This window comes from Bos indicus x Bos taurus, chromosome X (genome assembly GCF_003369695.1).
Source record: "Bos indicus x Bos taurus breed Angus x Brahman F1 hybrid chromosome X, Bos_hybrid_MaternalHap_v2.0, whole genome shotgun sequence".
Lineage (NCBI taxonomy): Eukaryota > Metazoa > Chordata > Mammalia > Artiodactyla > Bovidae > Bos > Bos indicus x Bos taurus.
The window spans coordinates 87,844,021-87,871,617 of NC_040105.1; the positions used below are offsets into that span (position 1 = coordinate 87,844,021).

Below are 27,597 nucleotides of genomic sequence, written 5' to 3' on the forward strand. Positions count from 1 at the left end.
GGTAATGGATTTTTGTTTGGAAGTAAAGATAAATCCTTCTTTGTTCTGTCCCTTGTGAAAGTTTGATAGAGTCTGTTTTCTGCTATATGGTTATGAGTGTGTCTGGGTTTCTTAATAATCATTCAGGTGCTATTGTCTGTGTTTCAGTTATGTAGATTCAGTTATCAAGATGCTGAATAACTTAAAACAAACGTTAAATAGTTGAGTTTTTTCCTCCTAACTACCAACCCTCCGTAATAGAACAATAGGGTATAATGGTTGCTCTTGAGTTATCCTCTTAAAGAAGCTAGTTGCCCTCAGAACTGGACCCTGCAAACAGGCTATACTGTTACCAAGTGGCAATAGATGCCCTACTTCACCTGATCTGAACTACCAAGGTTGAACCTGTTTAAGTGAGATATTTTATAATCTGTATTTTGATATGCATGTAGACCTGGTTGTATTTGAATGGCTGTTTCCTGTTAATCTTGGAGAAGGCAATGGCAACCCACTCCAGCACTCTTGCCTGGAAAATCCCATGGACAGAGGCGCCTAGTAGGCCGCAGTCCATGCATTCACAGAGTCGGACACAACTGAGCGACTTCCCCTTCCCTTCCCTTTCCTGTTAATCTGTGCAGATATCTTTTAGTAACCTGCATTCCATTCCTTCCTGGCGATCCCTTTAGTTTTGTGATCAATCTTGTACCTGTAGTCAAGGGAGGTGCTTAGTCCCATTTCTTTGTGGAAGCAACAGCTCTAGGCATCCTCCAGGTTTACAGGAAGTAATCATTGTTTTGGGAACAGTTTGGGAGCATATGAAAAATTCCCTGCCTTCCTAACTATTCCCAAACCTTAAGGAGCCCCTTCAGGGTACTAATTGGTAAATTAGCATATGAAAGAAAGACAGATTAGAGTATTATGCAGCACTTTCCAAACTGTAATCATTACTCTTTGCCCAAAGCCATTGATGTCTTTGCAGCCAGTAATTTGCTAGAGGAAATTGTACTTAACAGCTTCTTCCACTGGAAAGAAAACAGCTGATCATCTTTTCTGCCTCCCAATTAACCTGGGCATTTGAGATTCTGTTTTGGATAGTTTTTTTTTTTTTTTTTTCCCTGCCATGGACTTTGGTCCTTTCCACACTACAAAAGGCTCCCTAAATTTAGACATCCTGGTGTAGTTACTAGTTGTGAAGCCTGGGCAATCTGCATCAGCATCTGGCATCCCAAACATGATACCCTATGATTGCCCACTGCCCAGCCCAAGTAACTCAAGGGAGCCATCTCCTTTATGTTCACTGCTGCCTGCTGCTACTCACTGAGCTTTGGTTGATTTTCCAGGGTGAACCAGGGCCTCAGGGCTTCCCAGGAGTAAGTGGTCCACCTGGTCTGCCGGTAAGTCTCCCTATTTGGTCAACATGTATTTGAGGATCTGATTGGACAACAGCTATACTAATAAAAAGCAAACAGAAATACTTGCCTCCTATGGTTATTGTAGAGAATTTAACCATCTTCATTGTTAGAAGGTGTTTAAGGACATGTTCTTGTTTTTCAAACCCATGGGGGCATTAGGTTCTTCATGTGACTTATATAGCTTAGAGGATATTATCTCAAGCTCTAGAGTTGAAACAGACCTATAGGCTTGACTTCTAATTTCACCAGTTTCTAGCTATGTGACCTTGGACAAGTTTCTTAACTTTTCTAAGCCTCAGTTTCCTAACCTACCAAAAAAGGGGGGACAATAATGGGGTGGTTATGAAGATTAAATGAGATAATATGCATGAAAAGGACTTAATAAATGCCTGGCACTTATCAATTGTTCAGTAAATGGTAATGTTAGTGATCCTATTTTCACTTTCCTAAATGCCCTTGTACCTTAGATTTTTTTACCCAACAAATACTTTTTCAGGGCCCCTATATGCCAGGTCTTCTGCTGGACTCTGAAGCTGCAACAGTAAATAACAATCAGATAGGTACCAGTCCCTGACCTTGAGGAAAGTACATTCAAAGGGCAGAGGGGTAAGGGAGAGGAGAGAATTAACAAGTAAACAAATGAATGGAGAACAAGTTCCTATCATGGTAAGTGATACATAGATGATAAAAAGAGTCAAAGTGATGGAGAGTGGATGGGGAATGGAATTGGTAACTTTGGACAGAGTGGTCAAGAAGGGCCTGTCTGAGGATGTGCTTATTATAAGGGAGCAAGTCACGTGAAAGTTTGGGAAGAGTGTTTCTGGCCAAGAGAACCACAGTGTCAAGACCCTGAGAGGAACAGCAAGAAGTAGGTGGGTGGAGAAGAGTGAGAAAGGCTAATAACCAGAAAAAGAGGCAGGAGCCAGATCATCGAGACTTTTGTAGGTCAAATGTGGCTTTTATGTTAAATGTAATGGGAAGCCATTGGAAGGCTGGGACTTGTATTTTTAAGAAGATCTGTCTTTGTGGTGGTAGGAGGTGGGGGGGGTAATGGAAAATAGGGGCAAGGAGTGGGGGTCAGCAAACAGAGGCTACTGTGACAGTACAGGTGAGAAATGGTAGTGTCTTGGACTAGGGTGATAAAAATGGAAATGGAGAGAAGTACATGAATTCAAAACGTAAAAAGTTGAAATTTCTTGTTCTGGAACATTTCAAACATATACAAAGTGAAGAGAATGGCATAATGATCCCCCTGTGTCCCCATCACCTGGCTTCAATAATTAGCAACTCATGGCCAATCTGAAGCCAGTAACAGACATAGTACTTCACTGCAAACACCTCAGTATTTCTAAGAGATAAGGACTTTTTAAAGATATCATGATGATTTCATCATCACTAATTAATTATCAGTAATGACTTAACATTCTTATCAGAATTCATATTCATGATTGTCTCATAAATATATTTTTTAATAATTACCTTGTTCAGAATCAGAATCGAAACAAGGCCAACACACTACATTTGCTTGATATATCTATTAAACCACAAGATGAGTTCTGAAGGAGCTGATGAAATTTCCATGGATTGGGTGTCAGGGTTGGGAGGGAAATGGATAAATCAAAGATGACTAGGCCTGTCTCGGCTGGCTGGAAAAGTGAGAACAGAGGACTCCAGTGCTTCCCTGAAGTTCTTTGAAACACTTTGGGTCTCTCCTGATGGCCAGAAAACCCAGCCAGTAGAGCCAGTGGCACAGGTGGCTTTCACGATGATGGCTACTACTCCATAGAGACACAGCAGCACAGAGAACCATCTGTTTGATGGCTTTGATTTTAATCAACAGAATCTAATGATTCAGAAAGGGAAAGAATCCTGATGTTGGAGACAGGATACCTAGACTTCAGCCCCAACCCCAGGTCTGGGACTTTAAGTCTCTGAACCTTTCTGTATATATGTCACATGGCAATGGTCATCTCTCCTGTTTTGAGATCAACTCATGATGTACGTCAGGTTTCTTTTGCAAAGTATAAAGCTGTGCTGTCCAATATAATAACCACCAGCCACAAACACCTACCAGTCCCTTGAAACGTGGCCAGTCTGAAACGAGTTGTGCTGTAAGTATAAAACACACAACATATTTCCAAACCTAGGTGTAAAGAAAATAATAGAGAGTATCTCATTTTTTAAACAATTTTTACTTCAGTGTTGAAACAATATTTATGATGTGCTGTGCTATGCTGTGCTAAGTCTCTTCAGTCCTGTCCGACTCTTTGCGACCCTGTGGACCGTAGCCCACCTGGCTCCTCTGTCTGTGGAATTCTCTAGGCAAGAATACTGGAGTGGCTTGCTGTGCCCTCCTCCAGGGGATATTCTCAACCCAGGGATGGAACCTGCATCTCTTACATCTCCTGCATTGGCAGGTAGTTTCTTTACCACTAGCGCCACCTGGGAAGCCCAATATTTATGACATATTTGATTAAATAAAACATTGTCAAATTAATGTCACCTATTTGTTTTACTTTTAAATGAAACTACTAAATAATTGAAAATAACATAGTAGCTCACATTATCTTTTCATTGGACCACACAGATATAGAGTACTTTGCAAGTGGGTTGGGGGATCAAGTCTGTACCTTTCTTTGTGAGCATTTCACATAGATTCTAGTCACACGTCATGTCTGTGATGTAAGCAAGATGGGCTGAGCTTTTATCCCTGTACTGATGAGGAAACCATGGCCTGAAGAGGTAAAGAGTCTTGTCCAGACTCTTTACCTATACAGCAAGTTATTAGCAGAACTGAGACTGAAATTCAGTTCTCTTGAATACTAGCCAGTTCCAGGCTTTTTCCGCATACCACACTGCCCCCTACAGTTCAGTTGGTTCTTGTCATGGTGGTGGTGGATTGTGTGATCTCTGCTGCTCTGCCTGCCGTTCACTGGCTCCCTCCTTCCCATCCCCTTCCCTGTTCTACCTCAGAGGAATTCCCTTCTGCAATTTCACTCCGTTCCCTTTTGCCCTGTAAAAGAAAGACAGACTGACAGCAATGAACAGTGATAAACTGCAATGCCTTTTCAAGCTCAGCATTTCCAGTGTTTCACAGTGTGACCTGACAAATAGAAACCCCAGCTGACTGTAAAGACATCCAAGCTGGAAAAATACCTTTCTTTATATGGTACAGTGTATTTTCAGAGAGTGGGAATCAAGAAACCAGAGTTCTCAGCCCACTTTGGCATGGATTCCATGTGCAACCCTGGCCAAATCCTGTAACTCCTTTGCTCCTAATATCTCTATCTGCTTAGTAGGGACATTCATAGGTACCTTCTTGCCTTCTGTCAGAAAAGTTGTAACAAGAAAGGTGGTAACGTGTTTCAGATACTCTGAACTTTTCGAAAGGAACACACTTCTCAAAGCCAGAACCCTCCCATCAGCTTTCAATTATCCACACTCACTGAGAAACGAGACAGCACTGAGGGTAGAAATCTCTAGAGAATCCGAAATGTTCCCTTCAACCGTTTGTTTTCTTTCCATTCTAGCCCAGATCTTTGCAGGAGCTGACAAGTGGCCGACCTGACTGGTCTAGACCTCCTCTCCCTTCCCCTGCCCTAACCCTAACCCTAACCCTAACCCTAACCCTAAACCCTAACCCTAACCCTAACCCTAACCCTGCCCCTTCTGCAGTGGCCCAGCATTTCTGCTTTTGTGGCTCAGCCCCAGCTGCACACATTTCACCACACTGTCCCAGCAACACACTCACACGTAGGCCACAGGTGCTCCTGTGGAGACTCTCAGTCATTTACCTCTGTGCCCTCCAAGGTGCCAGCAAACACAGGGTAAGGCAACATGGCAGATGGGGGAGAGAGAGAAGAAAACAAAATGGTGAATCCTGAGGTGATTGTTGGGTAGAGCTGAGGCAACTACTGGGCAGGTGGGAGTTCTCCTTCAGCAGAGCCCCAGGCTTTCCAGGCATCTCAGGTAGGTCTTTCGGAGGAGTAGTCCCAACTTGACAGACTTAAGCTAGGCCCTAGGCTCTGGTGCCCTGAGTGGGCAGTAGCAGCAGTGTGACAGGATCAACTGAGGAAGACTGACTTGTCTAACCTCTCAAGTTTCACATCTCAAGTCCCCCTGCAGTGCCAAGCTGAACTGATTCCTGTGGTTTAGCCTCCCAAAAATGACCCCCAAATATGATCACTCCCTGCCCGTCCCCTGTGGCCTTAGCCCCTCTTTTCAGACTTCAGCCTCCCTCCTGCCTTCCTGCTCTGGTTGTGCAGATGGGCCTCACCCTTCTCCATGGCCCTTATGGGGGCTGGGAGAGGAGCCTGGGCAGAGGGTGACCACCCTGGCAGCCTGCCTTCTGGGCCAGCAGGTCTCTGAGGACCGAGGGCCGGAGTGTCTTTCACTCCACAGTGGGGCCTGACAGCCCCTAGTTGCAGCCTAGTGTTTGCAGCTCGCCTTTTTCTCACACCACGCTCCTCATCCTGCCGACCCCCCTCAACTCCTGGCCATGTGATTGAAGTTGAGTTTTTACAGAGCCACTAATATCCTTGAACCAAAAATACCAGGAGACCAAGACCCCTAGAGAGCAGACCTGTAAACAGCTAAGCTAGTTCTCTAATGAGGCGTTCTTGGCCATGGCTGAGAAGGGGCGTGAGAGCAGTGGGTGCAGTTCAGGTCATGACGAGCACTGACTGGGACAGGGCCGGGGCCCGGGACATCTTGCTAGAACAGCTTGTTCAGCAGGCCTTGTATGGGGCCTCCATGTGCTGGGAGACAAGCTGAGTCTACAGCCCAATATCTTGCCAAGCCATCTATGTTTTATTGGCTTTAACCCACACACACAAATTGCTTTATAATTTTTTTTCCTTTTTAAACATTTTGTGTATTTATTTTTGTTCACATTGTAGCTCAAGCTCTCAGACCCTCTCTCTGAGAAAGCAAGAGTCCAGAGGCTCCTTCTGCTTTCTGAAGAAGGACAAGGCCCCTTTGTCTTTACAACTGTGGACAAGATACGTAGGGGCTGTGAGATGGTTCCTGGACATTCTTCCCCTCACCCTTTTGAACACTTTTGTTCCCTGGGTCACTGTTCGATTTAGTTCAACAAATATGTATTAGACCACCTTGTGTGTGTTCATCCTACAGTAACATGCCTTGGAGGAGACAGAAGTGAATGTGATACAGAACTTTTGCTCATAGACTTTCATCTAGAACCCATTTTAGTGCTTGAAGAGTTTGGGGGCAGCTTGAGCTGCCATGGGCTTCCCTGCTGGTGCAGAGGGTAAGGCATCTGCCTGCAATGTGGGACACCTGGGTTCTATCCCCGGGTCGGGAAGATCCCCTGGAGAAGGGAATGGCAACCCACTCCAGTACTCTTGCCTGGAAAATTCCAGGCTGCCATAGCTTCCTGCCATAGGCCAGGGAAGGCTCCATGAAGTGTTTGACTTCAGACGCCAGTAGACACATGCCACCAGGGGGCATCATGCCTTGGTGTCCAATTTGAGCTGCAGAACTAAGATTTCAAAGACGTTTGCATTCAGTTTGACCCACAAACCATTCAAATAGAAATTCTATTCAGCGTGAGGGCTGAGCTCTTTGACTCCTAGCTGTAGATGTAGAAAAAAGAAAAGATAAGCCGGAACCAAAGCCTGCTTTGAATTGGATCCTTAACAGATATACACTCCTCACCTCAACAACCACAACGACAAGAAAAACAACTCACATTAAAAAAAAACAAAAAACAAAACTTGGGCCTAGAAAGGTAAGGGAGCCAAGCAACTGTACCCATGGGAATGCTGTAAGGATGAAAGAAGAAGGAAAAAACTATTCTACAAATGGGTTTGGAGCAGTGCTTTTTACAACCAGCTGAGCCAGATCACATCAAGAGGACAACAGGACGTGTGCCATAACATTTAGTGTCTTTCACAAGCTTCCTTGTGAGAAGATTTCACTGCCTTCTTTACTCTAATAGGCATAAATGTTATTTTCCAAAATCTATGCTCCAGAAAGTCCAACTTTAAACACTGACAACAAAGTAACTCAATTATGTTTGTCGTGAAATACTTTATCCACTTTAGCAATGAATTCTTCGAATATGCTTCCCCTGGACCCAGAGGGGAGGAGGTGCTCTCATTCACTCTGCTTTTGGGATTTCTGCTTGTCCCTGGAAGATCCTCAAGTCATGTCCATGCCTGCATGCCCTCACCTCCTGTGAGCAGGGCAGGAGAGGTTGGTGACCATCTTGCAGTCCCTCTGGGAATGTTCCTAAGGCCTGCAAGGTTCTAGACCATGCCTAGATAGAAATGAGCTTCCCAGGTGCCTCAGTGGTAAGGAATCCACCTGTCAATGCAGGAGACCTGGGTTCAATCCCTGGGTCAGGAAGATCGCCTGGAGGAGAAAATGACAACCCACTCCAGTATTCTAGGCCTGGAGAATTCCATGGACAGAGAAACCTGGCGAGCTACAGTCCGTGGGGTCACAAAGAGACGGACATGACTGAGTGACTAACACTTTCACTTTGGATGGAGCCAGGAGACCTATGAGGAAATCAATGTTATAACTTGTGGTTTCTTTTTTCCTTTAGGGATTTGGAATTGCTGGAGAAAAAGGAGAAAAGGGAATTCCTGGTTTGCCAGGACCTAGGGTATGAATATGGAATATTGCTTGCCTGGATCTGTGAAGTCAGCTGGTCCATTTTCTTTCTTGTTTGCATCTTTCTATTATATAACCTGATGGACTCCTAAGCTTCTCTTATTTCTCTTTCTAAACCCTCAGGCAGGTCCCTAAGTCCTCTTCCTCTTCTCTGCCACATTCCCTTGACTTAGTGGTTCCCTTGAATAAGGAATGATGTACCTTCTACACCAGGGGCTCCTCAGCACATTTACTCTTTTTTTGTCCTCACATATAATCATCTTCTGGGCTAAAGAATGATGTGAATGTTTTCTTACTTTCATTCCATCCTATCCTGGGAGGGGGAAATTTGCAGGAAGGCAAGAGAGAGGCGCAAGTGCAATTTTTATAGAACAGAAACCAGCCTGGGAAGTTCTAGAACATAGTGAATTTGAAGTCAATAGTTTCCAATAATAATCTCACTTCAAGTGGAGAACTAACTGTTAGCCTCTCTGATTTCTAGCTTCAGGCACTTGGGTCTTAGCTTGTAAACAACTGGCCAACCTTCACCTTAAAGAAGCAACATTTCAGAGAATTAATTCATTGTGTTTTTAGCTTGGTCATGAAGCTTGTTAAGAGTCTTGAGTATTCAGCAATGTTCATCCATTAGGCTGCCATTTCTTTCTCCACTATCCTCTACTCCCTTGTCTTGAAAACATATAATCACCAACAAAGAATACATTTGGGGTGAGAGACAAGAGGCCCTCCCACAATCTATTTAAAAATCTCTTGACTTGGAACTAATGCAGACTAAGTATAATACCACCCAGCCCTTCTACCAAATTCCACCTACTACTTAAAATGTTTCCATTTATTTAGCTCTTTAAAAATTCCCTGTGCCTCTATTCAGCCTGATGGATTAGTGCATAGAAAGAAGTCATTAAGCCAAGTCTAGGAACATTCTCTTACCTGATTTTTAGGGGCTGCTAAATCCTGAACTCAGTTGGAGAGCTTTGTTATGTAAGTCTAGTGGCTTTGTCTACTGTGGGCTATTAATCTTTCTAAGGTACCTCTATTCTCTTTACAGGGTCCCATGGGTTTAGAAGGAGTCCAAGGCCCTCCGGGGAGTCAGGTATTTTGGCTAATATCATTAAAGTCTCGGTGTATAAAATCCTGACCAAAAGGCCCTCCTACTTTATTTAACATGACCATCCATCCAAAGGGAAACACCGCTTATAATGCAAATTGTCTACCTCTATTTGGTTGATAGAATCTCAGCTACTCACTTCTTTTGTTTTTACCCAAGAAGATGAGTGTGCAGTAAATTCGGTACCATAATGCAGTCATACTTCTTTAACATGATATCAGGGCCTAGCCATGCCAGCCTGCTTATATTCATCTCTAGCCTTGTGGTCTTTGTACCCACTAACATGCAGTTTGGCTACCTAGCACCATATTGCTTCCTGGAATATTTCATTGCTTTCAGAGTCAGGTACAATCTATGCATGTTCTGGAATGCAAGCCAAAAATCCCTGTGCCTTTTGTCCTGGCCTAATCCAAAAACCAACCTCTCTTATGCACTTAGACACTAAATTTAGTTGTAACTATGTTTCTTTCACAGGGCAGGAAGGGGTCTTCAGGTTTCCCCGGGCTTAATGGATTCCCAGGAATTAAGGTAATGCTGGTGGGAAGTGAAAATCCAGGATTGGGAAGATGGAAGGGTAAGGAATTAGTATAAATGCTATTTTGTCTATTTGGGCTGCTGTAACAAAATATCACAGACTGGGTGGCTTATAAACAAGAGGAATTTATTATTCATAGCTCTGGAGGCTGGAAATCTGACATCAGAGTGCCAGTATGGTTGAGTTCTGGTGGGAGCTCTGCCCTCGTGACCTAGTCACCTCCCAAAGGCCTCACCACCTAATATTATCACCTTGGGCATTCGGTTTTCAACATGAATTTTCAGGGGACACAAACATTTAGATCATAGCAAATGCCTACATAATGAGATGGAGTATTTTTTAGTGTTTTGATATTTTAGATGTCACCCTTTTTACCCCAAATGCATGCAAGCTACTTTGAACACACAAAGCTGATGATCATTCCTTAGAGACGACTTGATCAGTGATAAACTAAAGAGTGGCGGTCAGGGTGTGAGAGCATATCCATCCCTACAAGGAGAAATATTCTATTCTTGATATCATTTAGAATCAGCAACTTTGGGGTTTTGTTATCATTCTTAAATTCTTTCAGACAATGCACCCCCCTTATTGCCTGAACCTGGGGCAAGGGGCTCCTGCCACCCCACCCTGGATATGCCACTCTATCTGATTCTGGTACCTGAGTCCCTCTTTTGAGAAAAGTAGGACTCTTTTAACTTCCTCAGCTTGATGTCATCCAATAACAAGGGCAGTGACAGTAGCAGTTTCAAGCCTGCCGAACATGGGAAAGAAAGTTAAAACTCTATCCCCTCCTCAGCACCTCTTGAATATAGCCATATTGTTTCTTCCTGCAATATGTTTCCCAGGTCCAGAAGCAGATTGTCCTGGAGTCAGGTTACAACATAAATCAGGACCCCTTGTCCTCAACAGATTTGCAGTTGAGTGTCAGGCCTCCAGCCTGCCTTGTGTCACCTTCATCTTAAATTTATTGGACTTTGAAATTAACCTATGGACAATTTGGCCCTCAAAAATAAGAGGTTACAGAAGGAGGAATCTTTCATTGTCTTGGGGAATGGTTTTGAGGGAACATAACCTTAGGTGATGAGGTCACAGAAATATTTGTGTTTAATGGATTTAATCTTTGCAGGGTGAAAAAGGTGGCATTGGCCTGCCAGGCCCAGATATTTTCATCGATACAGATGGTGCTGTGATCTCAGGTGCAACTTTTCATTGAGTTGAGTGGGAAAAAACAGAAAGTTGAATTCTATATCCCCTGTAATTATTTAAAGGATACTGTGTCAGCCATTGGATTGCTGCTAAACCCAAAGCCCACAAGGGCCATTCATGGATCCTGAAGTTGGGGAATAAATTGAACTCCAGTGTTTTAGGCAAACAAGCCAATCCCCATTAATCCGTGTTTGTGTTAGGTCGCCAATCTGGGATTTGCATTGGCCTGGGTCTCAATTAGCTAAAAATGGTCCTCCTAGTGATGCTTAGGAAAGGATTCATATCCTCTCAGCTAGGGTAACTTCAGCCTGATGCAATGGGACACACAGAGTCTCATGTATGTGATCCCATGCATGCTTGAGCTTAACAATTTCACAGGAAGTGGGAAAGTATCTTTAGCTAGGGGAACAAGTGGTCAACAATGCTCAGTAGTATGACACTTTGGAAGTTTGTCTTTACCTCTCCTTGTTGTAGTTACTATATGCGTCCAGTTCTTCCTTTTGGCTTCTCCAGAGATCCAGATGCTCAACCAAAGGCTTCTGCTATAGTACCTATCCACTTGGATCTCCTAACTAATCCCTCTCCTCACATCCTCTCAGGCCCATGCCCTGTCTGGTAAACTCATTAAAGCTGAGGTGTTGGTAGTTGACAGTGGCTTCCTGTGTTCCACGACCAAGAAACCTGTGCAAACTTGAAGGGTACACCTCAACACCTTAACCCAAATGGTAGACGTCCGAGACATGACAGAAGATTACTAGTGGTAGGAGAAACTTCCTAGTACTTATCAGATCTTACCATTGAAGGCAAGCTCTAACCAGTCCAGTTCTGAACACTAGGAGAGCCTTAGCTCAAATAGGCCCATCATCGCATGAGCACATTAGCATCTGGGAGACCTGTGAAGGGCAAGAAAGGCACTTCCAACGTGAGAACATCTCCTTGCAACTCTTTTGAGGCATTTTGTAACATTTGTGGGCCTCCTTTGGTTTGCTTACTGCTTTTTTTTTTTTTCTTTGCAATGCCAGGTTATCCTGGAGACCCTGGTATGCCAGGCCTCCCAGGCCTTAAAGGAGATGAAGGCATACAGGGCCTACCTGGCCCTCCTGGCGCCCCTGGATTACCAGCTTTACCAGGTGAAACAAACCAACCCACCAACTCCACAGATTTGTCCTCTATCCACTCTGGCACTCAGCATCCCCTGCTATACCTCTGGTCTGGGGACTTAGTTAACCAAAGTCAAAAGAAAGGTAGACCTAGTCAGTAAGCTCCCCACTGTGAGTGCAAGGCCAAATGTACATAAGAAAAGGGCCTGGGTAAGCAGCATTCCTTTGGCCTCAGTAATGTACCATGGATAGGCCATCAGTGAGGCCTAGACCATCAGTGAGGAGGCCTGGCTTAGACTGCCGAGGCCCTGTCACTCTTCTGTGGGTGTGCCATTGCAGCTGATGCTGGCCAGAGAGAGCTAACAAAAGCCTAGAGGAAAGTTTGTACCCAGACCTTCACTGTGTGCTTAACCCAGGCAGTAAATGGCCCCGGGATCCTGTGGATGACGCCCTTGAAACAGTCATTGGAGGCACACGCCCATATGTCACTCTATTAGCAGTAAAAAGAGAAAGGGCATAACAGAGTCTGGGAGGCACTGATATCCCAAATACAAAGCCAGACATTACTTTTAAAAACAGCAGTCTCTAAATTCCTCAGAGATGGGCCTCTGTAAGGATATCTGTGCTTTTAAAACAGCCCACAAGGGACTTCTTGGCAGTCCAGTGGTTAAGACTCCATGCTTCCAATGCAGGGGGCACAGGTTTGATCCCTGGTTGGGTAACTAAGATCCCACATGCCACATGGCACAGCCAAAAAATAAAAATTAAAAAAAAAAAATAAAACAGCCCCTTGGAGGAGGTACAGCTGATCCTAGCACCAAGGTGGAAAAAATCTAGAAATGGGGGGCTGGAGTCCCAGTTTTCTCTCTCATGTTTGCTACTGAGAAGTTCTAGGCCCTTGACCATGTTTCTGTACATCTTTGGGCCTCTGTTTCCCAGGAGGTTAAGCTAGATGATTCCTAGGGACCCTTTTAACTTAGCTGCAGGAGAGGGGCAAATGCTTTCCCAAACTCTTCCTTGGAGTTAGTGTCTAACATATGGCACCAATTGCACTCCCCTGAAGAGGAGGCTGATGTGATTAACATTTTTGTATGGGCTTATCCTTCCAGGTGGCCCCGGTGCTCTGGGGCCCCAGGGAGCTCTAGGCCTGAAGGGGGAACGAGGAAACACTGGCCGGACCACAACGGGGGCAGCTGGTCTCCCTGGCAGAGATGGTTTGCCAGGCCTGCCAGGCCTACCAGGCCCACCTGGTAAGTTGTTTCTCCCTTTGGTCTTGAGATTCGCGTGTGATCCAGACTGTAGAACAGTCCTGATTTTTGAGGGAGGGAGCATTTCACAGGTTAGGGACCACAGCAATCAGAGTGTTCATCAAGGAAGACGAGCAAGGGCCATCTCAGTGACCAGACACTCCCTAATGCCTTCCGACTTCTGTAGTCATTTCATTTCACCCCTCACTGTTCTCAACCTCTAAGCCTGTGGACTGGTAGCTCTCAAAGGAGCAGAATTGGCTCTTTTAAGCTTTCTCTGGTCCTCAGGGCTGAAAGCTCGAGAAATTAGAAACCAACCCTGGATCTTCACGTCTCTGTGTGCTCAGTCGTGTCCAACTGTTTGCAACCCCATGGACTGGGGCCCACCAGGCTCCTCTGTTCATGGGATTTCCCAGGCAAGAATACCGGAGTGGGTTGTCATTTCCTCCTCCAGGGGATCTTCATAGATGGCTGCTGAAAGCCTCCACAGGGCTTATTCTTCTTAGATCATCTACCTGAGGATGAGACTCTAGATTCTAAGAAAAAAGGCTAGAAATACACCCTGCATGTTTCTTTGTAACCTACATCCCCTGACCGCTGCAGCTCGCCCCCGTCTCCTCTTTTGTCCTAAGAGGACTTCCTGGGATAGACACAGGGGTGTCTGAGTTGCTGAAGCTGCCTTGCTTATCTCCACATCCCCACTATCTAGTCCAGTGCCTGACCATAGTGAATGTCCTGTAACTAGTAAAAGTAGAGTGAATTGAGCCAATAGAGTTGGGAAATTGCTACAGACTTTGGGTCCCTGTCTTGGGTTTTTTGGGGGGAGGGTATCTCTGTTTTGATAATTGATGCTCCAGGATTCTTGATGACTGAGCTGCTGTGCATGAGCCCAGGTTCTTGAGTTGCCAAGCTTTTATGTTCCTTCTTCCTGAAGGTGCAGCATCTGAGACGGGAACCTTACAGAGCACAGAACCGGGATCGCCGGGACTCCGAGGGGAACGAGGTCCAAAAGGACACCCAGGCCTCAAAGGAATTAAAGGTGATCTTTGTCTGCTTAGGTTTCTTTGTTCCCCAAACTCCTTGGAGAAGGCCCCCTGGGAAGGAGCCAACCAACAGCCTTGGGAACCCGAACAGGAGCAACCTTGGATCTTGATGTGATTATAAGATTGTCGAAAGTGCTATGTTTGGAGCTCGAAGACTGAGGCTGGCGATTGAGGTTGCACAGGACAAAGTGGCCCCCAGGCCATTCTTCCTGCCCCTCCACCTGTAGAAGCTATTCTGCATATCCTGTAACCCCTCTCTGTTTGCAAGGCCAAGGCAGGAAGTCACTTATCATTACCTTCAGCCTGCAGGAAAGGTCAAGACCTGAACCTCTGAAAAAGCCAGCTGGCTCCAGGAAAACAACTCCAATCCCCACTGATGCCGAAGGACTGACTGATTGTCCCAGCCTTCAGCTGTCCTGCGTACTCCATCTTCCTGCTGTCTTTTGGTCATTCCTCTGTTTCATACTCTAAGGGGCAGATGCTAAAGTGTAAATAAATCAATTTATAATAGTTACAGCCCAGGGCAAGGTGGAAGAAGAGGTGAAAGTGCCAACAGTTGCTGAAGAGAGGTTTGGAGATGACCTGGGGGGTTCAGGTACCAAGATCTCTTCTCAAAGGAATTTATAGCTCTCCTCAGCCTCAGAGAGGTTTTCACTCACTCCCCTCCTGTCTCATTGCCCTATCATAAAATGGCACTACCTAAGTATAGGAGCTCATTCAGACATTTTTGAAAGCTCCATCTCTACTTTTTAGACACAGGGAAGACTGCTGGGGGCAAAGGATATTAAATTGCAAGTCTTGACCTAGGGTGCCAGTTTTGTTTTCCCTGACTCACTGCAGAGCTACTGTGCTTCTTGATACCATTCTCATACTTAAAAACAGGGCCAATTCTAATGCCTCTCCTTCTATATTCCCATGGTGCCAGAAGGTTTTCTTTCTCTCTCTAAGTCTGGAATGATGATAGTAATTCTCAACTGATTCACTAGACATGAGAATCACCATGGGGAGATGGCTACAAATTAGATTCTTGGATCTGGCCACCTGAGAGTCTGATTGATTAGTCCTGGGGTGAGGCCCAGCAAGCTGTCTTGTAAACAAGTGTCCCAGGTGACTCAAACTCAGGCAGGAGGTCCATGGATGACACTTAAGAAATGATTGTTTGGTGAAGAGATTGTCCTTTCAGAGTTTCAGTGACTATCAAGTGATTATCAATTTTCTAAAAGTAGGAAGAGGCCCTTTGGGATCTTAGGGAAACTCAAAGTCACCTATGTCGGCCCAGAGTCTCTTTTCTTAGACCGTAAGCACAGATGGTCTAGGTGGCTGGGCCACAGTGCTAGTGACTCCATGCTATCTCTTCAAAGATGCTTTGCTGAACTCTCTACCATTAATTTCTTTGGCATTGTCTCTGTATACAAAGACGTTTTGGTGAATAAAACCTTCACATAGCTTGGATTGCAGACTCTCAGCTGATTAGTATAGGTCAGTGGTTCTCAACTCTGATGGCACATTAGACTGGGCTCTACCCTAGATGAATGAAATCCAAATCACTAACACAGATGTACTTTGATCGAGAGTGAAGCTAGTTCATTCGTGTCTGTTCTCTGCAGGCCTTCTGATTCCCTCCATGGAGTTGTTCAAGTCACAAATTACAACTGGCGAGTCTTCCTTCTTCTTGTAAAGATGGCCCACTTAGTTTAATGTTGTCTTTTTTAATTTTTCCTCCAGGGGACCCAGGTTTTTGTGCTTGTGATGGTGGTGTCCCCAACATGGGGCCACCTGGGGAGCCAGGCCTGCCTGGGCCACCAGGACTTCTGGGCCTTCCAGGTCTTAAAGGAACCAAAGGTGATCCAGGCTCTGGGGGTGCACAGGGCCCATCAGGGGATCCAGTAAGTCTTACCAAACTTGGCCCTGAGGAATCAAATGGGAGCTTGTCAAATGTCCCTCACTCCTCAACAAGCACTTTCTTAAAACACATAAAAGAAAGATGGGGATAAAGCAAACCTTCAGGATTTTGATCTGTAATGTGAAGAAATCTGCTTAGCTATCTTGAAAGTCCCTTTCTGCTTGAACCAACTCGTGTTCCCTCCCTTCCTTTCTCCCTTCCTTCCACAAAGTAACTTACAATTGACCCACACTGTGTCAGGCCTTGAAAATAAAATTTGAATTAAGGCAAAGTTCCCATCCTCAAAGATTTCAAAACTTAGAAAGGGTAAGAAAATAAATGGGCAATGATAATCCAAGGTGATGACATAATCCAGTGTCCATTTTTTTTGTGCCAAAATGTACCCAAAGACTTGTTTTAGGTCGAATCTATGCGAGGTAATAAAATTCCATGAAGTCTGTATCTCCTAATCATTCCCTTCTCTTTTTGTCAGGGTGTATTTGGGCCTCGAGGTCCAACAGGCCCTAAAGGAAAGAAAGGGGACCCAACTCTCAGCACAAGATCAGGGATGCCAGGAGAGCAAGGTGATCCTGGCCCCCAGGGGCTCCCTGGTGAGACAGGAGCCCCAGGCAAGGATGGAATACCAGGTTTACCAGGGCTGCCAGGCCTTCTGGTAAGTTGATTTTTCTTGGGTGACTAGTGCTATAAATCCTCACACTTGACTTGGCAGGGGAGGAGGCTGATGGCAGCTTCCTACCCCTGTCACTAACACTGTGCTTTTCCTTTCTGCAAAATGGGAATCTTTTTCTCAGAATGGGTCATTGGCTCACTTGATAAATGCTAGTGACAACTGACCATTATCACTTAAAATGCTTCAGTTTCTTAGGACATTTCCCTTGCAGGCAATCCAGCTGCTTTCTGTGACCAATCCCTGCCCCTTATACAGGGTTGTTATCTCTGCTCCCCTCACCTGGAGCCTTTTGCATTATCAGATCACGCAGGGTTGACAAGCTTCATTCCCATTACCTCAACTCAGAGGAATTGATTGAAAAACTAGAGTGATAAAGAATTTTAACTGAAAAAAAAAAAAAAGCCTTGCTCCCACTGGTTATGTGTCTCTTTCCTATTGTCAGAGGGCTCTGCAGATGTGTCTTTAAGTCACGCTTTCATTCTTTCCTATGTGTTGTCTAGGGTGATGGTGCACAGGGCTTCCCCGGTGAAAAGGGGTTACCAGGACTTCCTGGTGAAAAAGGCCACACTGGTCCAACTGGCCCCCCAGGAATTGGGCTACCAGGGGCTCCTGGACCTCGTGGACTTCCTGGAGATAAAGGAGTAGATGGATTACCAGGGCAACCAGGCCCCCGTGGAGTTCCAGGTGAATAAGCGAATCTGATGGCTTTGGGCTTGGAAAACTGACTCCTTGAGTATAGATATGACCTAGATATATGAAATGTGTCATAAGAAGACTAATTGTAGTCACTGCTCTCAATCCTCTAGAGGGTTTTCATGTGGAAAAGGGATCGTAATTGCATTGTGGTACAGGTACACAGAACAATAGAGATTTCGGCTCTACTTAGTGAAAAACTTCCTAATAGAACAGTCCAAACAGAGTTGCTTTGGGAGGTTGTGAGCCCATCATCTCTGGAACATTTTAGACAGAAGCTGGATGACCATTTACTACAAGCGTCATGAAAGAAATAAGTGGAAATTGGACAATAAAGGTATCCTCTAAGTTGTATGGTAATATCATCAGGGAAGAACCTTTCTTTAATTCATAAAATCTCAGATTGAGAAGAGACCCTAGTTCTATCTAGTCTGATTTCCATTTCATACTTTAAATCCCTCCTATTTACATCACTTCTTTTTCTACTTGAATTTCAGGAATTATAGAATGATAGCTCTGTTTATAGATTGTTAATGTGCTATGCTAATAATTTCCCTTCTTGCACACAGCTAGAGCAGCTCTTCATCCCAACTTCTGTGTTTCCACAACTTCTATGTTCCCATTAGTGGTACCATACTTCTTATAGTCATCTGGAATTGCAAAACTTGAAATTTGTCTCATATCCTTCATTTGCAATACCTCTTATAATCTTCCCTTCCTCTTCTTGGTATTAAGTTCTCGTTATCTAATGTCTAGCTTATCAAATACCTATATGCTTGTTGGGGTGGATGGATGGATGAATGAATGACAACAATTTCCTAAGTAGTTTTATATCTCCTACCTCTGGACTTCCCCACTCAAATCCACTAGGAACACTTCTGCCAATTTTATATCTGTAAAGTGCTGATTGCCTGTTACTCCCCCAGCCCAAAGCCACAAATGGTTTCTACTGAACAGAGAAACACTCTACTGAAACTCCTCAGACTGGAATTCAAAAGTCTCCAGACATGGACACAACCAACTTCTCTAACCTGGCCTTATCTCATACTGTTCATAATTAAAACCAAACACTAAAACAACAGTTTCTCTCACTGTCCCCGCAAAAAGGTTATTCATTTCCACCGCCAACATTTTGCCCATGTTGCCTTTTTTTCTGGGATACTCTTCTTCTTTTGTCTATGTACTCACATCCCATCCAACTTTCAGTGTTCAATATAAGCCCTAATTCTTTCACTAAGCTTTCTCTTGACCCCTACGGTATGTCATTGCTAGTTATATATTTCCTTCCGTTAATGTTTTTAACTGTTTCTAATTCATTATAAGCCTCTGGATACTAAGGAAGGAGAATAATCCTTTCTAATGTTTCTCAGTCTGCCTAGTATAGTGCAGTACTCCACAAGAGACTAATATACACACTCACAGAGGAAAGGGCCTTCCCCATAACCAAGAGGGTTTTTCTTAGATCTATGTCTCCTCTTTCCACCTCGTCACCTTGAAGAATTACAAAAAAGAGGACAGATACCGGGTCTTGTAAAAATGTATTTGTTTTAAAATGTACTTTTGTGAATTTATATAATAGTACAAGTTAAAAATTGATCATTCATGACTCTTAAAGCCAAGTCAGTATTTCAGTCCAAGGCAGTATTCCTCTTAAGGTTGTGAAGAATTTTTTTCAACCTTTTATTTTGTATTCGGGTATATCCGATTAGCAAACAATAGTTTCAGGTGAACAGTGAAGGGACTCAGCCATACATATACATATACATTCTCCCCTAAACTCCCCTCCCATCCAGGCTGCCACATAATATTGAGCAGAGATCCCTGTGCTATACAGTAGGTCCTTGTTGGTTTTCCATTTTAAATATAACAGTGTGTACATGTCCAGCCCAAACTCCCTATCCCTTCCCCTCATCTTTCCCTACAGCAAGATTGTGAGGAATTTTATCAAACAAGATATGCTTCCTTTTGGAAGTCTTGGTGTCAGCTACAATTTTGCTTCCACCTTGTTCCCCGAAACATTATTCATGGTCATTCCACTGCCCCTCTGCCAATTGGATCTTCACTCTAGGTCAACCCGTTTGGCAGGCAACTAGGCTTTAAACTGAGTTATATTAACATGGTACCTATAAACTTAGATATACTCAAATTTGGATATTATCAATATTCAAACTGCTTGAAAACAGGCTGAGTCAACAGAAGGAACCCCAGGGTACCATTTCTGTCCTAAACTTCACTGCCCCTGGGCCTGGAAAGTTCTCAAGAATCTAGTGATCTAAAAAAGCTACATAGCCTGGGAGATGCCTTATGCAGAAAATATTCTTGTTGCAGTACCAAGACTTTCCAAAAAGTGACTTCAATTAACAGCATTAGCCTTCTTTTTCTCTCTATGGCCACCAAATATAACTCCTCAAGCCAAGCTTTCTTTCCACACAGATTTAAAAACACTTCACCTGTGGGCCCTAAACATTTACAATTGTGGGCATGACTGTTGCCATGAAAGATGAAGATGCCGTTCCTAAACGTACTCACTCCAGCCAATTGTGGCTCAGGCTAGGACACATTGCCAGGAAAGGGAATGTAGTAATTGAAGCTTTTCAACCTAATAGTGTGAATTATTACAAACCCTAGGCAAAGAGACAACTAGCTGTTTCCAAAGAGGCTCTGATCCAGATGCTCATAGTAATCAATCACCCAGGTTATCACTGCAGTGGCTACTGTGTCCTTGATCCTGTGTGGATGCCAGTTTTCTCCACTCTATCCAGACAATTTGATCAGTGGGCTACAGACAAGACTTTCCTTGGGCCTCAAAGAACTTCCATCATGGTTTAATTTTCTTCTTTACTTGATTGGTCTAGGTGACTGCTGCTGCAAGGAGGAGGTTGGGAAAACAGACTTAGACACAGAGGGAGGTGAGACTTAGCTAGGTCTAGAGGTTCTCAGATGCCAGTGGTGGCAATCCTCCCCCCCTTCCCTTTTGTTCACTTTATCTCAGATATTCACAATGGCCTGAGCACCACACTGGAGGCCTGAGTCAGGGAGGGGTGATCTTAAGGCTGGGGTACAAAGGCTCATGCTGACACTGCTTCAAGGCTCCTTAGCACACCTCTTCTGGGAGGGAGGACTGAGGAAGTGGGCACGCAATCTCTGCAAGCGGCTGGGCACCTTCATCATGCATGTTGATGGCTTCACTCATCTCTGCCTTGAGTATCTTCATTTACAAACTTAACTGAGGCCATGACTTGCCTTGGGAGTTACCTAAAAGGATCCACACATCCGATATTTATTCATTTGACCTGGAATCAACTGAGATGTTAGAATCTTGATAACCAGAACTGCTTTTTGATTCTGAAGATGAGTTTTGGCATTAATGGGAAAATTCTGAATAAGGATGTCATTTGTTGCACTTGTGAAATAGAACATGGGTAGAGCTGGTTTCTGCTTTATTGGGGAGAAGGCTCTGAATTGATGTAAAGTAAGAGAGCCAGATGTATGACTTGAAGTCCTTACCTTCTCGCCATTTTGACCCTCTGCTTGCAATACACAAATGTGGTGTGTTGTACAGGACTGGTCTGAGGCAAAAGGGAAGCATGCCCTTGACTCCTTCTGGTATCTACTCATCTTCCATTTTCTCATTATTTTTCCTTCCCTGGAACCTTTCCAGATGCCTGTCCTCAGCCCCATCCTCTAAAGGTTTTGTTTTCCTCTGGTGATCACAAGTGAAAATCATCTATAGAATTGATATGATAAACTGAGGATAGGTGGTTTCATGTTTGGAACCGGCCCAGAGATATTTATCTTTTGCCCAGTTTGTTTGTTTAAGCCATCAAGCAATGCAACTACAATGTTTGATACATTAAAGTCAATTAACTACTGAAATAGTTGGGGCAGGAGAGTTTTCTCCAGGGTCCCTCTCAGAATACCACTTAGGGAGGCAGTTCTTCAGCCTAGTCCAAAGCTGAGGGCAGGACTGGCAGCCCTCTCCCCATGAAGCATCTCATCCATCATGAGATGCTTGCTCATAGAGCATCTTTCTGCAGTAGGGAAATATCCCTCTGAAAGAGCTCCATCATTTCAGCTCCTGGCAGGATGGAGATGGGTATAACCGGCTGTGGAGGAAGATCAGGCTTGTGCCTCTTTCCACCTGTGAAAATGTAACTATAGGAGCTTGAATTCTAGAAGGCAGAAAGCTGCTGCCAAGGCTACAAAATATGTCACTAACCTGAATGAGGTAGAATCTAGGGGATGGCCTCGAGGAAGCTCTTCTGAATACTCCTCCTTAAGTAAGATACTAAAAAACTAGTATTCATGGAGCACATACCAAGGTGCCCAGCACTGCTAAGTGCTATTAGCACTATTCCATATAATCCTCACAAGTACCATATGAGATAAGTAGCTCCAATTTTACACATGAGGCTCAGAGAGGTTGAGTATCTTGCTCATACAACTAGTTAGTAGCAGAACTACAATACAAGCTCAGCTCTGTCTGGCTTCAGAGCCCAACCTCTTAACCAATACATTATACTGTTGAATTCCCAATTTTGATTTAAGACTTAGAACAGGTGGGCTAAAAATGCCATCAAGCTTTTGTACTGGAAAGTAAAAGTGAGACTCGGGGAGGAATGCCAGCCAGTTGAATAAGCTGTCTGAATCATAGGTTATATACATATCTTTAAGAGATGTAATCTGTGATTTAAGTACAGGAAAAAGCTATAGCAGTTTCTTAGAACTGTGGGCTCTGTGACTTAAAGTAGATCTCTGGGGATTGTTTTAATGAATAGGCAAGACTAATTTTAATTAGCAATTGTTTATAAATCGCCTCTGAAGGAGCCAACTAACAATTCGTTCACTGGTATTTTATTAAACCTCCCCTCTGTGATCTTAGACTTTTTATTTGCACTGTGAGTGAGTAAGGAAGAATTTTCTAGGGGAAGGGCTATGCACATCAATTTCAATGTCTTGAATACTGAAATTGACGACCCCTTCTCCCAGTAGCAGAGTTGACAGTTTCAAATGAGGAGCTAAGCAAAAAGATCACCATCTGTCATGACCAAGAAAGTGGAGTTCAGTGTTTGCTTGGTGCAGACATATGTGTCCATCTGACCAAGGATAATGGATAGGTTTCAGTAGAACCTAAATGACATATGTCAAAAGAACCCAGTGGTTTGGGAAAAGCCTCATTCCAAGAAAAGAGCAGTCATGTGAACTTGAAGGGTCTTGTCTTCAAACCCTCCAATCTAGTCATGTGGACATAATAATAACTAACCCTAAGCATGCATTCTAGGGAGGGGCTCCACCTGAGGGCAGGGTGAATAGGCAACTGCTGTTTGCTGCTGTTCCTACACAACAGGAGACTTTGTTAGAATGTGGTGTCCCCGCACTAGGACACGAGGGACATTCTTCTCCATGAGAAATTGCACTAGGAGTAACTCCCAAGAGCTTCTGAAGCCAAGATTTTTCTGCATGGGCTCCCAGCTTCTGGGTGGAAAGAATAACTTAGCTGTTGCATTCGATGGAATGGAAGTAAAGGAGCATGCTAGGGGGAAGTCGTCCCTGACTCGATCGGTTCAGCTGTTTACATGTTACCATTTACAGGTATCACCTTGCCTTGTATTATTCCTGGACCGTATGGTCCATCAGGACTCCCAGGAGCTCCCGGATTCCCAGGTATGGAATGAGGCCAGAAAAAGCCACTGAACACACATGTAAGGGCCATGTCCCAAAGTAAGCCAAGGATAGCCCAGTAGCATTGGGGGATCCACGTTCCTCCTGAGAGGGCAGCCTTGAGAATTGAGGAAATAGAATGGCTGCTAGAGAGGGCTGTGTGGGGAGGGGGGAATAAGAGAGGCCCTCCAAGAGATTAGGTTTTTCTTTTTTGACTGCACTGCATGGTTTGTGGGATCCTAGTTCCCCAACCAGGGAATGAACTTGCACTCTTGGCATAAAAGCACGGAGTCATAACCATTGGACTCCAGGGAATTCCTAAGACTAGGATTCTTGACTGGACATCACAAATCATAGCCACACCAATGTTCCTTTCCCCTTACCACTCACATTTGGGTTTTCAGGCCCTAAAGGGGCCCGTGGCCTCCCTGGGGCTCCAGGCCAACCTGGATTGCGTGGAAATAAAGGGGACCCCGGAAGTCCAGGATTGGTTCACCTGCCTGAATTGCCAGGTAAGAAAAGGAGCTTCTCCCCCTGCCCCCCGCCTCTCCTGTTGTGTGAGTATGTGTTTGGATTGTGGTAGCCATCTACCCACTGTAGGAAGTTAGGTTTGTGCTCTGGTGTAATTGGGGTGGTTTTGATTTCATAGTCAGACAAGACAGAGCTTAGAGCTATAGAAGGACAGCATCTCAGAGCAATAAGGGCCATTTGTGATGAGCTGAGCCAACCCCTTCAGGTTCAGAGGAAGAAACTGGCGCATATAGAAAGTGACTCGCCTGAAATCACAAAGTCACTAGTGACAGGGCTAGGACTCTGCCGGGTGATCTGACTGCATGTTCTGTCAGTTGGTCTGATTGCATGTTCTGGCAGTTCCCTGGATCAACTCCTGAAAGGTCAGAAACAGAGATTCAGATAAGGGAGAGGGGAGTTGTCATATTTCAGACCCTTGGCTGACACCCTGTTGTTCCAACCCGAGCTTCATTGTGCTACACTGCACCAGCGGTTCTCAAACCGTGTTCCCTCAGCCAGCAGCATCAGCGTCACCTCGGAACTTCTTAGTAATGCAGTTCCTTGGCCCCTTGGCAGAGTTACTGATCAGAAGTTTTGTGGCGGGGTTGGGGTATGGGCCCGGCAATCTGGGTTTTCCCAAGCACCCCTGCCCCAGGGGATTCTGACACATGCTCAGTCTGAGGACCACCCCTGCTCAGCAGCAGGGGACTCATCTTAGGCCACGTTTCCTTGGGTTTATTGGTGTCTCAGGTCCCTCCACCATCCAGAAAGAGGGAGGCATGAGGACGGGAGTTAGACAACTCCAGAAGAGACCCGGCCTTTGACAGGAGGTCCTGGCTCTAACCTGTGCTCTTCGGCCACTATAGGAGCCCCAGGAGCGGGTTACTGAGCTCTGCCTAAGGCCCGGCCTCATTGAGCTAGAACCTCCTCTGGGTCACATGTTGCAGTCCCTGCCACTGGGCAAGTCTTCCCAGGACCAGAGACCTTTAAGAAAAGCCACACACATTACTAATGTGACAACTTTTGTAGTAGGAAAAAAATCTGTGTCAGAGTCCTCTAACCAAACCTATGACTTCTAAACCTCCATGGCCTTTTATTTTTGACTCTTCACATTTAGGGTTTCCTGGACCTCATGGAGAGAAGGGCTTACCTGGGTTTCCTGGGCTCCCTGGAAAAGACGGCTTGCCTGGGAAAGTTGGCAGCCCCGGCTTACCAGGTCCCAAGGGAGCCCCTGGTGACATCCTTGGTGCTGAAAATGGTGCTCCGGGGGAGCAAGGCCTACAGGGACTGCCTGGGGACAGAGGATTTCCTGGAGACTCTGGCCTTCCAGGACTCAAGGGTGACTTTCTTTTCCCCACCTATTTGACAGTCTGCAGAAAGGCTTTCAGTACCTGGTGTACCTACATTAATAACTGCATGAATCTGGGGTGATGGATGAACTAGGGCTTGAAATGAAAAGTCATTGTGTTCTCTCCCTGCCTTTCTTAAATCACCTGAGTCCATTCTCCTGTCTCAGTAATTCCAGAAGTATCTAGAATCCATAGTCAGATGTCTTGCAAAGCCCATAATTAGCAGCAAGGCTGGAGCTGATGAGACAGTGGCACGTCAGAGGCATCCCGGGGCTGGGCTCCTCTGCTGGAAGGTGGTTTGATGAGCGGTCCCTGCTATCAATCCAGGCTGTGATCATCTGCCTCTTCCTTTTCTTAGGTTTGCTTGGGAAGTCGGGCTTGCTCGGCCCCAAAGGTGAGCGGGGCAGCCCTGGAATACCAGGCCGTGTGGGTCAGCCAGGACCCCCAGGCCCTAGTGGTCTATTTGGCATCAAGGGCAAACCCGGGCTCCGCGGACCCCCAGGCTTTCCAGGCATTTCAGGTAGGTCCTTCAGAGGAGCAGCCACAATTTGACAGACAAGCTGGGCCCTGGGGCCCTAGCACCCTGAGGGGCAGTAACAGCAGTGTGACAGGGTCAGAGCCGAGAAGGAGACTGAGTTGTCTTACCTGAGTTTCACATCTCAAGCCCCCTATGGTGCCAGGTTGAACCAGTTTGGCCTCCAAAAAGTGACCCTCAAATATGAGCACTTCTCGCCCCTCCCCCATGGCCTCCGCCCACCCACCCACAGACCCCACCCCTGACCCTGGCAGCCTGCCTCTTGGGCCAGCAGGTCTCTGAGGACCCAGGGCCAAAGTGTTTTTCACTCCACAGTGGGGCGTGACATCCCCTGGTTCCAGCCTAGTGTTTGCAACTTGCCTTTTTCTCACACCACCCTTTTCACCCCTGACTCCTGGCCACGTGACTGAAGTTGAGTTTGTATACAACTATTAATATCTTTTTTAATCCTCTTTGTGGTTGTGTGTTTCTGGGGTCTTCACATAGGCTGTCCAGGTGAGAAAACAGCACGCAAGCTCACAGACTAACACCCCCACCAGCTTGGCCTCTCAGGGAATTATCTTACTATACATTACAACCTGGTAAGGCCAGGGGTCCCTGAACTCATACTGTGGGGTTGGCCCCCATTGACTTTCCTTCCCTTGTTGTGGAATCCCCTTCACAGCCTCCCATTAGAATCCTGGGGCTCCCAGCTACATGATGCTTTTCAATCCATAGAAAGCCAAGCCAGCCATTCATTTAGGTCCTTGGGGGCCCAAATACCTCTCTCATCACTGATTTGATCCTTTGATTTTTTAATTTCCTTGCTTTGTACCTGAACATTCCACTTTGGCAGCAGCTCAAGAGGTTAATCCCATTGAGTAACTGAAAGCCTGGTGAAAGAAGTCTCAGAATACCTAGGAGACCAGATGGGCCTTGGGAATTTCTACAGTACTTGGCACTAGGGGGTCTTTCAACTCTAATGCCAAGGAACTGGCTGACTTAACTGCTTGCATGAGGGATTAAAAGGGCAGCCCTGATCCATGACTCCCTGGGAGGCTGCAACAATTGTTGGGCTTTAACCTCTACTTCACCAGTTGGCTCAGGAAACAGCCATTGTGGACTGATTCATGCTGGAATTACCAGGAAACTAGAGTCCACTTGCCACCCTGGCTCCCTAGAGCTCCATTCAGAGGCTAAAGTATGAACCACATTCATAAAGGGAGAAGAGTTGTCATCAGAAGGGGTTTGCTCATCCGCCCTGCCAGCTATAGTGCCATGCTGGTAAAGGTAGCCACTGTGGGGCATCCTGGGTGACAAGTGCTATGCATCAGCCAACTGAAAACCACTCTTCCTGTTAGCCTGCATGGCCCATTGTTCAAAGGCTGTTTACAAACCCCAACAAGTCAACCAACAAGAAGCCAGGGGAATGGGCAGTGGCCCAGATCTGGATAGTCTCACTTGACAGCCATCATGTATTCTCTCCTGTGCTGATTCAGGACATCCTGGAAAGAAAGGTCCAAGAGGCGAGATAGGTCTCCCTGCGTCAGCTGGAAAGAGAGGCCTGCCTGGGCTGAAAGGGCTTCCGGGACTGCCAGGGCCAATTGGCTTCCTGGGGAACTCAGGCTTGCCAGGGGCCACTGGGTTACCAGGCCTGCCAGGTCTGAAGGGTAAGTAAAATGATCAGGAAGGCACCAGTGGGTACCCAACTTGCCTCCTCCCTCCTCTCTGCCTAGGAAAGGGGAATGGGGAGGGAGGTGAACAGGGCTTCCCTGGTGGCTCAGACAGTAAAGAATCTGCCTGCCAATGCAGAGGCCCCAGTTTGATCCTTGGGTTGGGACGATCCCCTGGAGGAGGGCATGACAACCCACTCCAGTATTCTTCCTGGAGAATCCCAGGGACAGAGGAGCCTGGTGGGCTACAGTCCATGGAGTTGCAGAGTCAGACACTGAGCAACTAACACTTTCACAACAGGAGAAGACAAATGCTAAAGGAGGACTCCCACCCACAGCAAGTCACTTTCCCTGCCTG

At 45.5% G+C, this 27,597-nt stretch overlaps 1 protein-coding gene across 2 annotated transcripts in view; it reads left to right on the forward strand.

Annotated features, from left to right (window-relative positions):
• Positions 1-27,597, forward strand: part of COL4A6 (collagen type IV alpha 6 chain) — a 337,616-nt gene that overhangs the window by 288,101 nt on the left and 21,918 nt on the right. Inside the window, exons 13-29 of one of the 2 annotated variants that reach the window (XM_027534988.1) lie at positions 1,320-1,373; positions 7,963-8,022; positions 9,076-9,120; positions 9,610-9,663; positions 10,797-10,866; positions 11,899-12,006; positions 13,086-13,226; positions 14,158-14,262; positions 15,992-16,152; positions 16,642-16,821; positions 17,340-17,523; positions 20,388-20,441; positions 23,125-23,196; positions 23,598-23,705; positions 24,821-25,042; positions 25,411-25,572; positions 27,066-27,236. In XM_027534988.1, coding sequence (XP_027390789.1) covers positions 1,320-1,373; positions 7,963-8,022; positions 9,076-9,120; positions 9,610-9,663; positions 10,797-10,866; positions 11,899-12,006; positions 13,086-13,226; positions 14,158-14,262; positions 15,992-16,152; positions 16,642-16,821; positions 17,340-17,523; positions 20,388-20,441; positions 23,125-23,196; positions 23,598-23,705; positions 24,821-25,042; positions 25,411-25,572; positions 27,066-27,236 — 1,951 coding nt within the window. The remainder of the gene's footprint in view (positions 1-1,319; positions 1,374-7,962; positions 8,023-9,075; positions 9,121-9,609; positions 9,664-10,796; positions 10,867-11,898; positions 12,007-13,085; positions 13,227-14,157; positions 14,263-15,991; positions 16,153-16,641; positions 16,822-17,339; positions 17,524-20,387; positions 20,442-23,124; positions 23,197-23,597; positions 23,706-24,820; positions 25,043-25,410; positions 25,573-27,065; positions 27,237-27,597) is intronic. The other variant, XM_027534989.1, reaches the window with a different exon arrangement.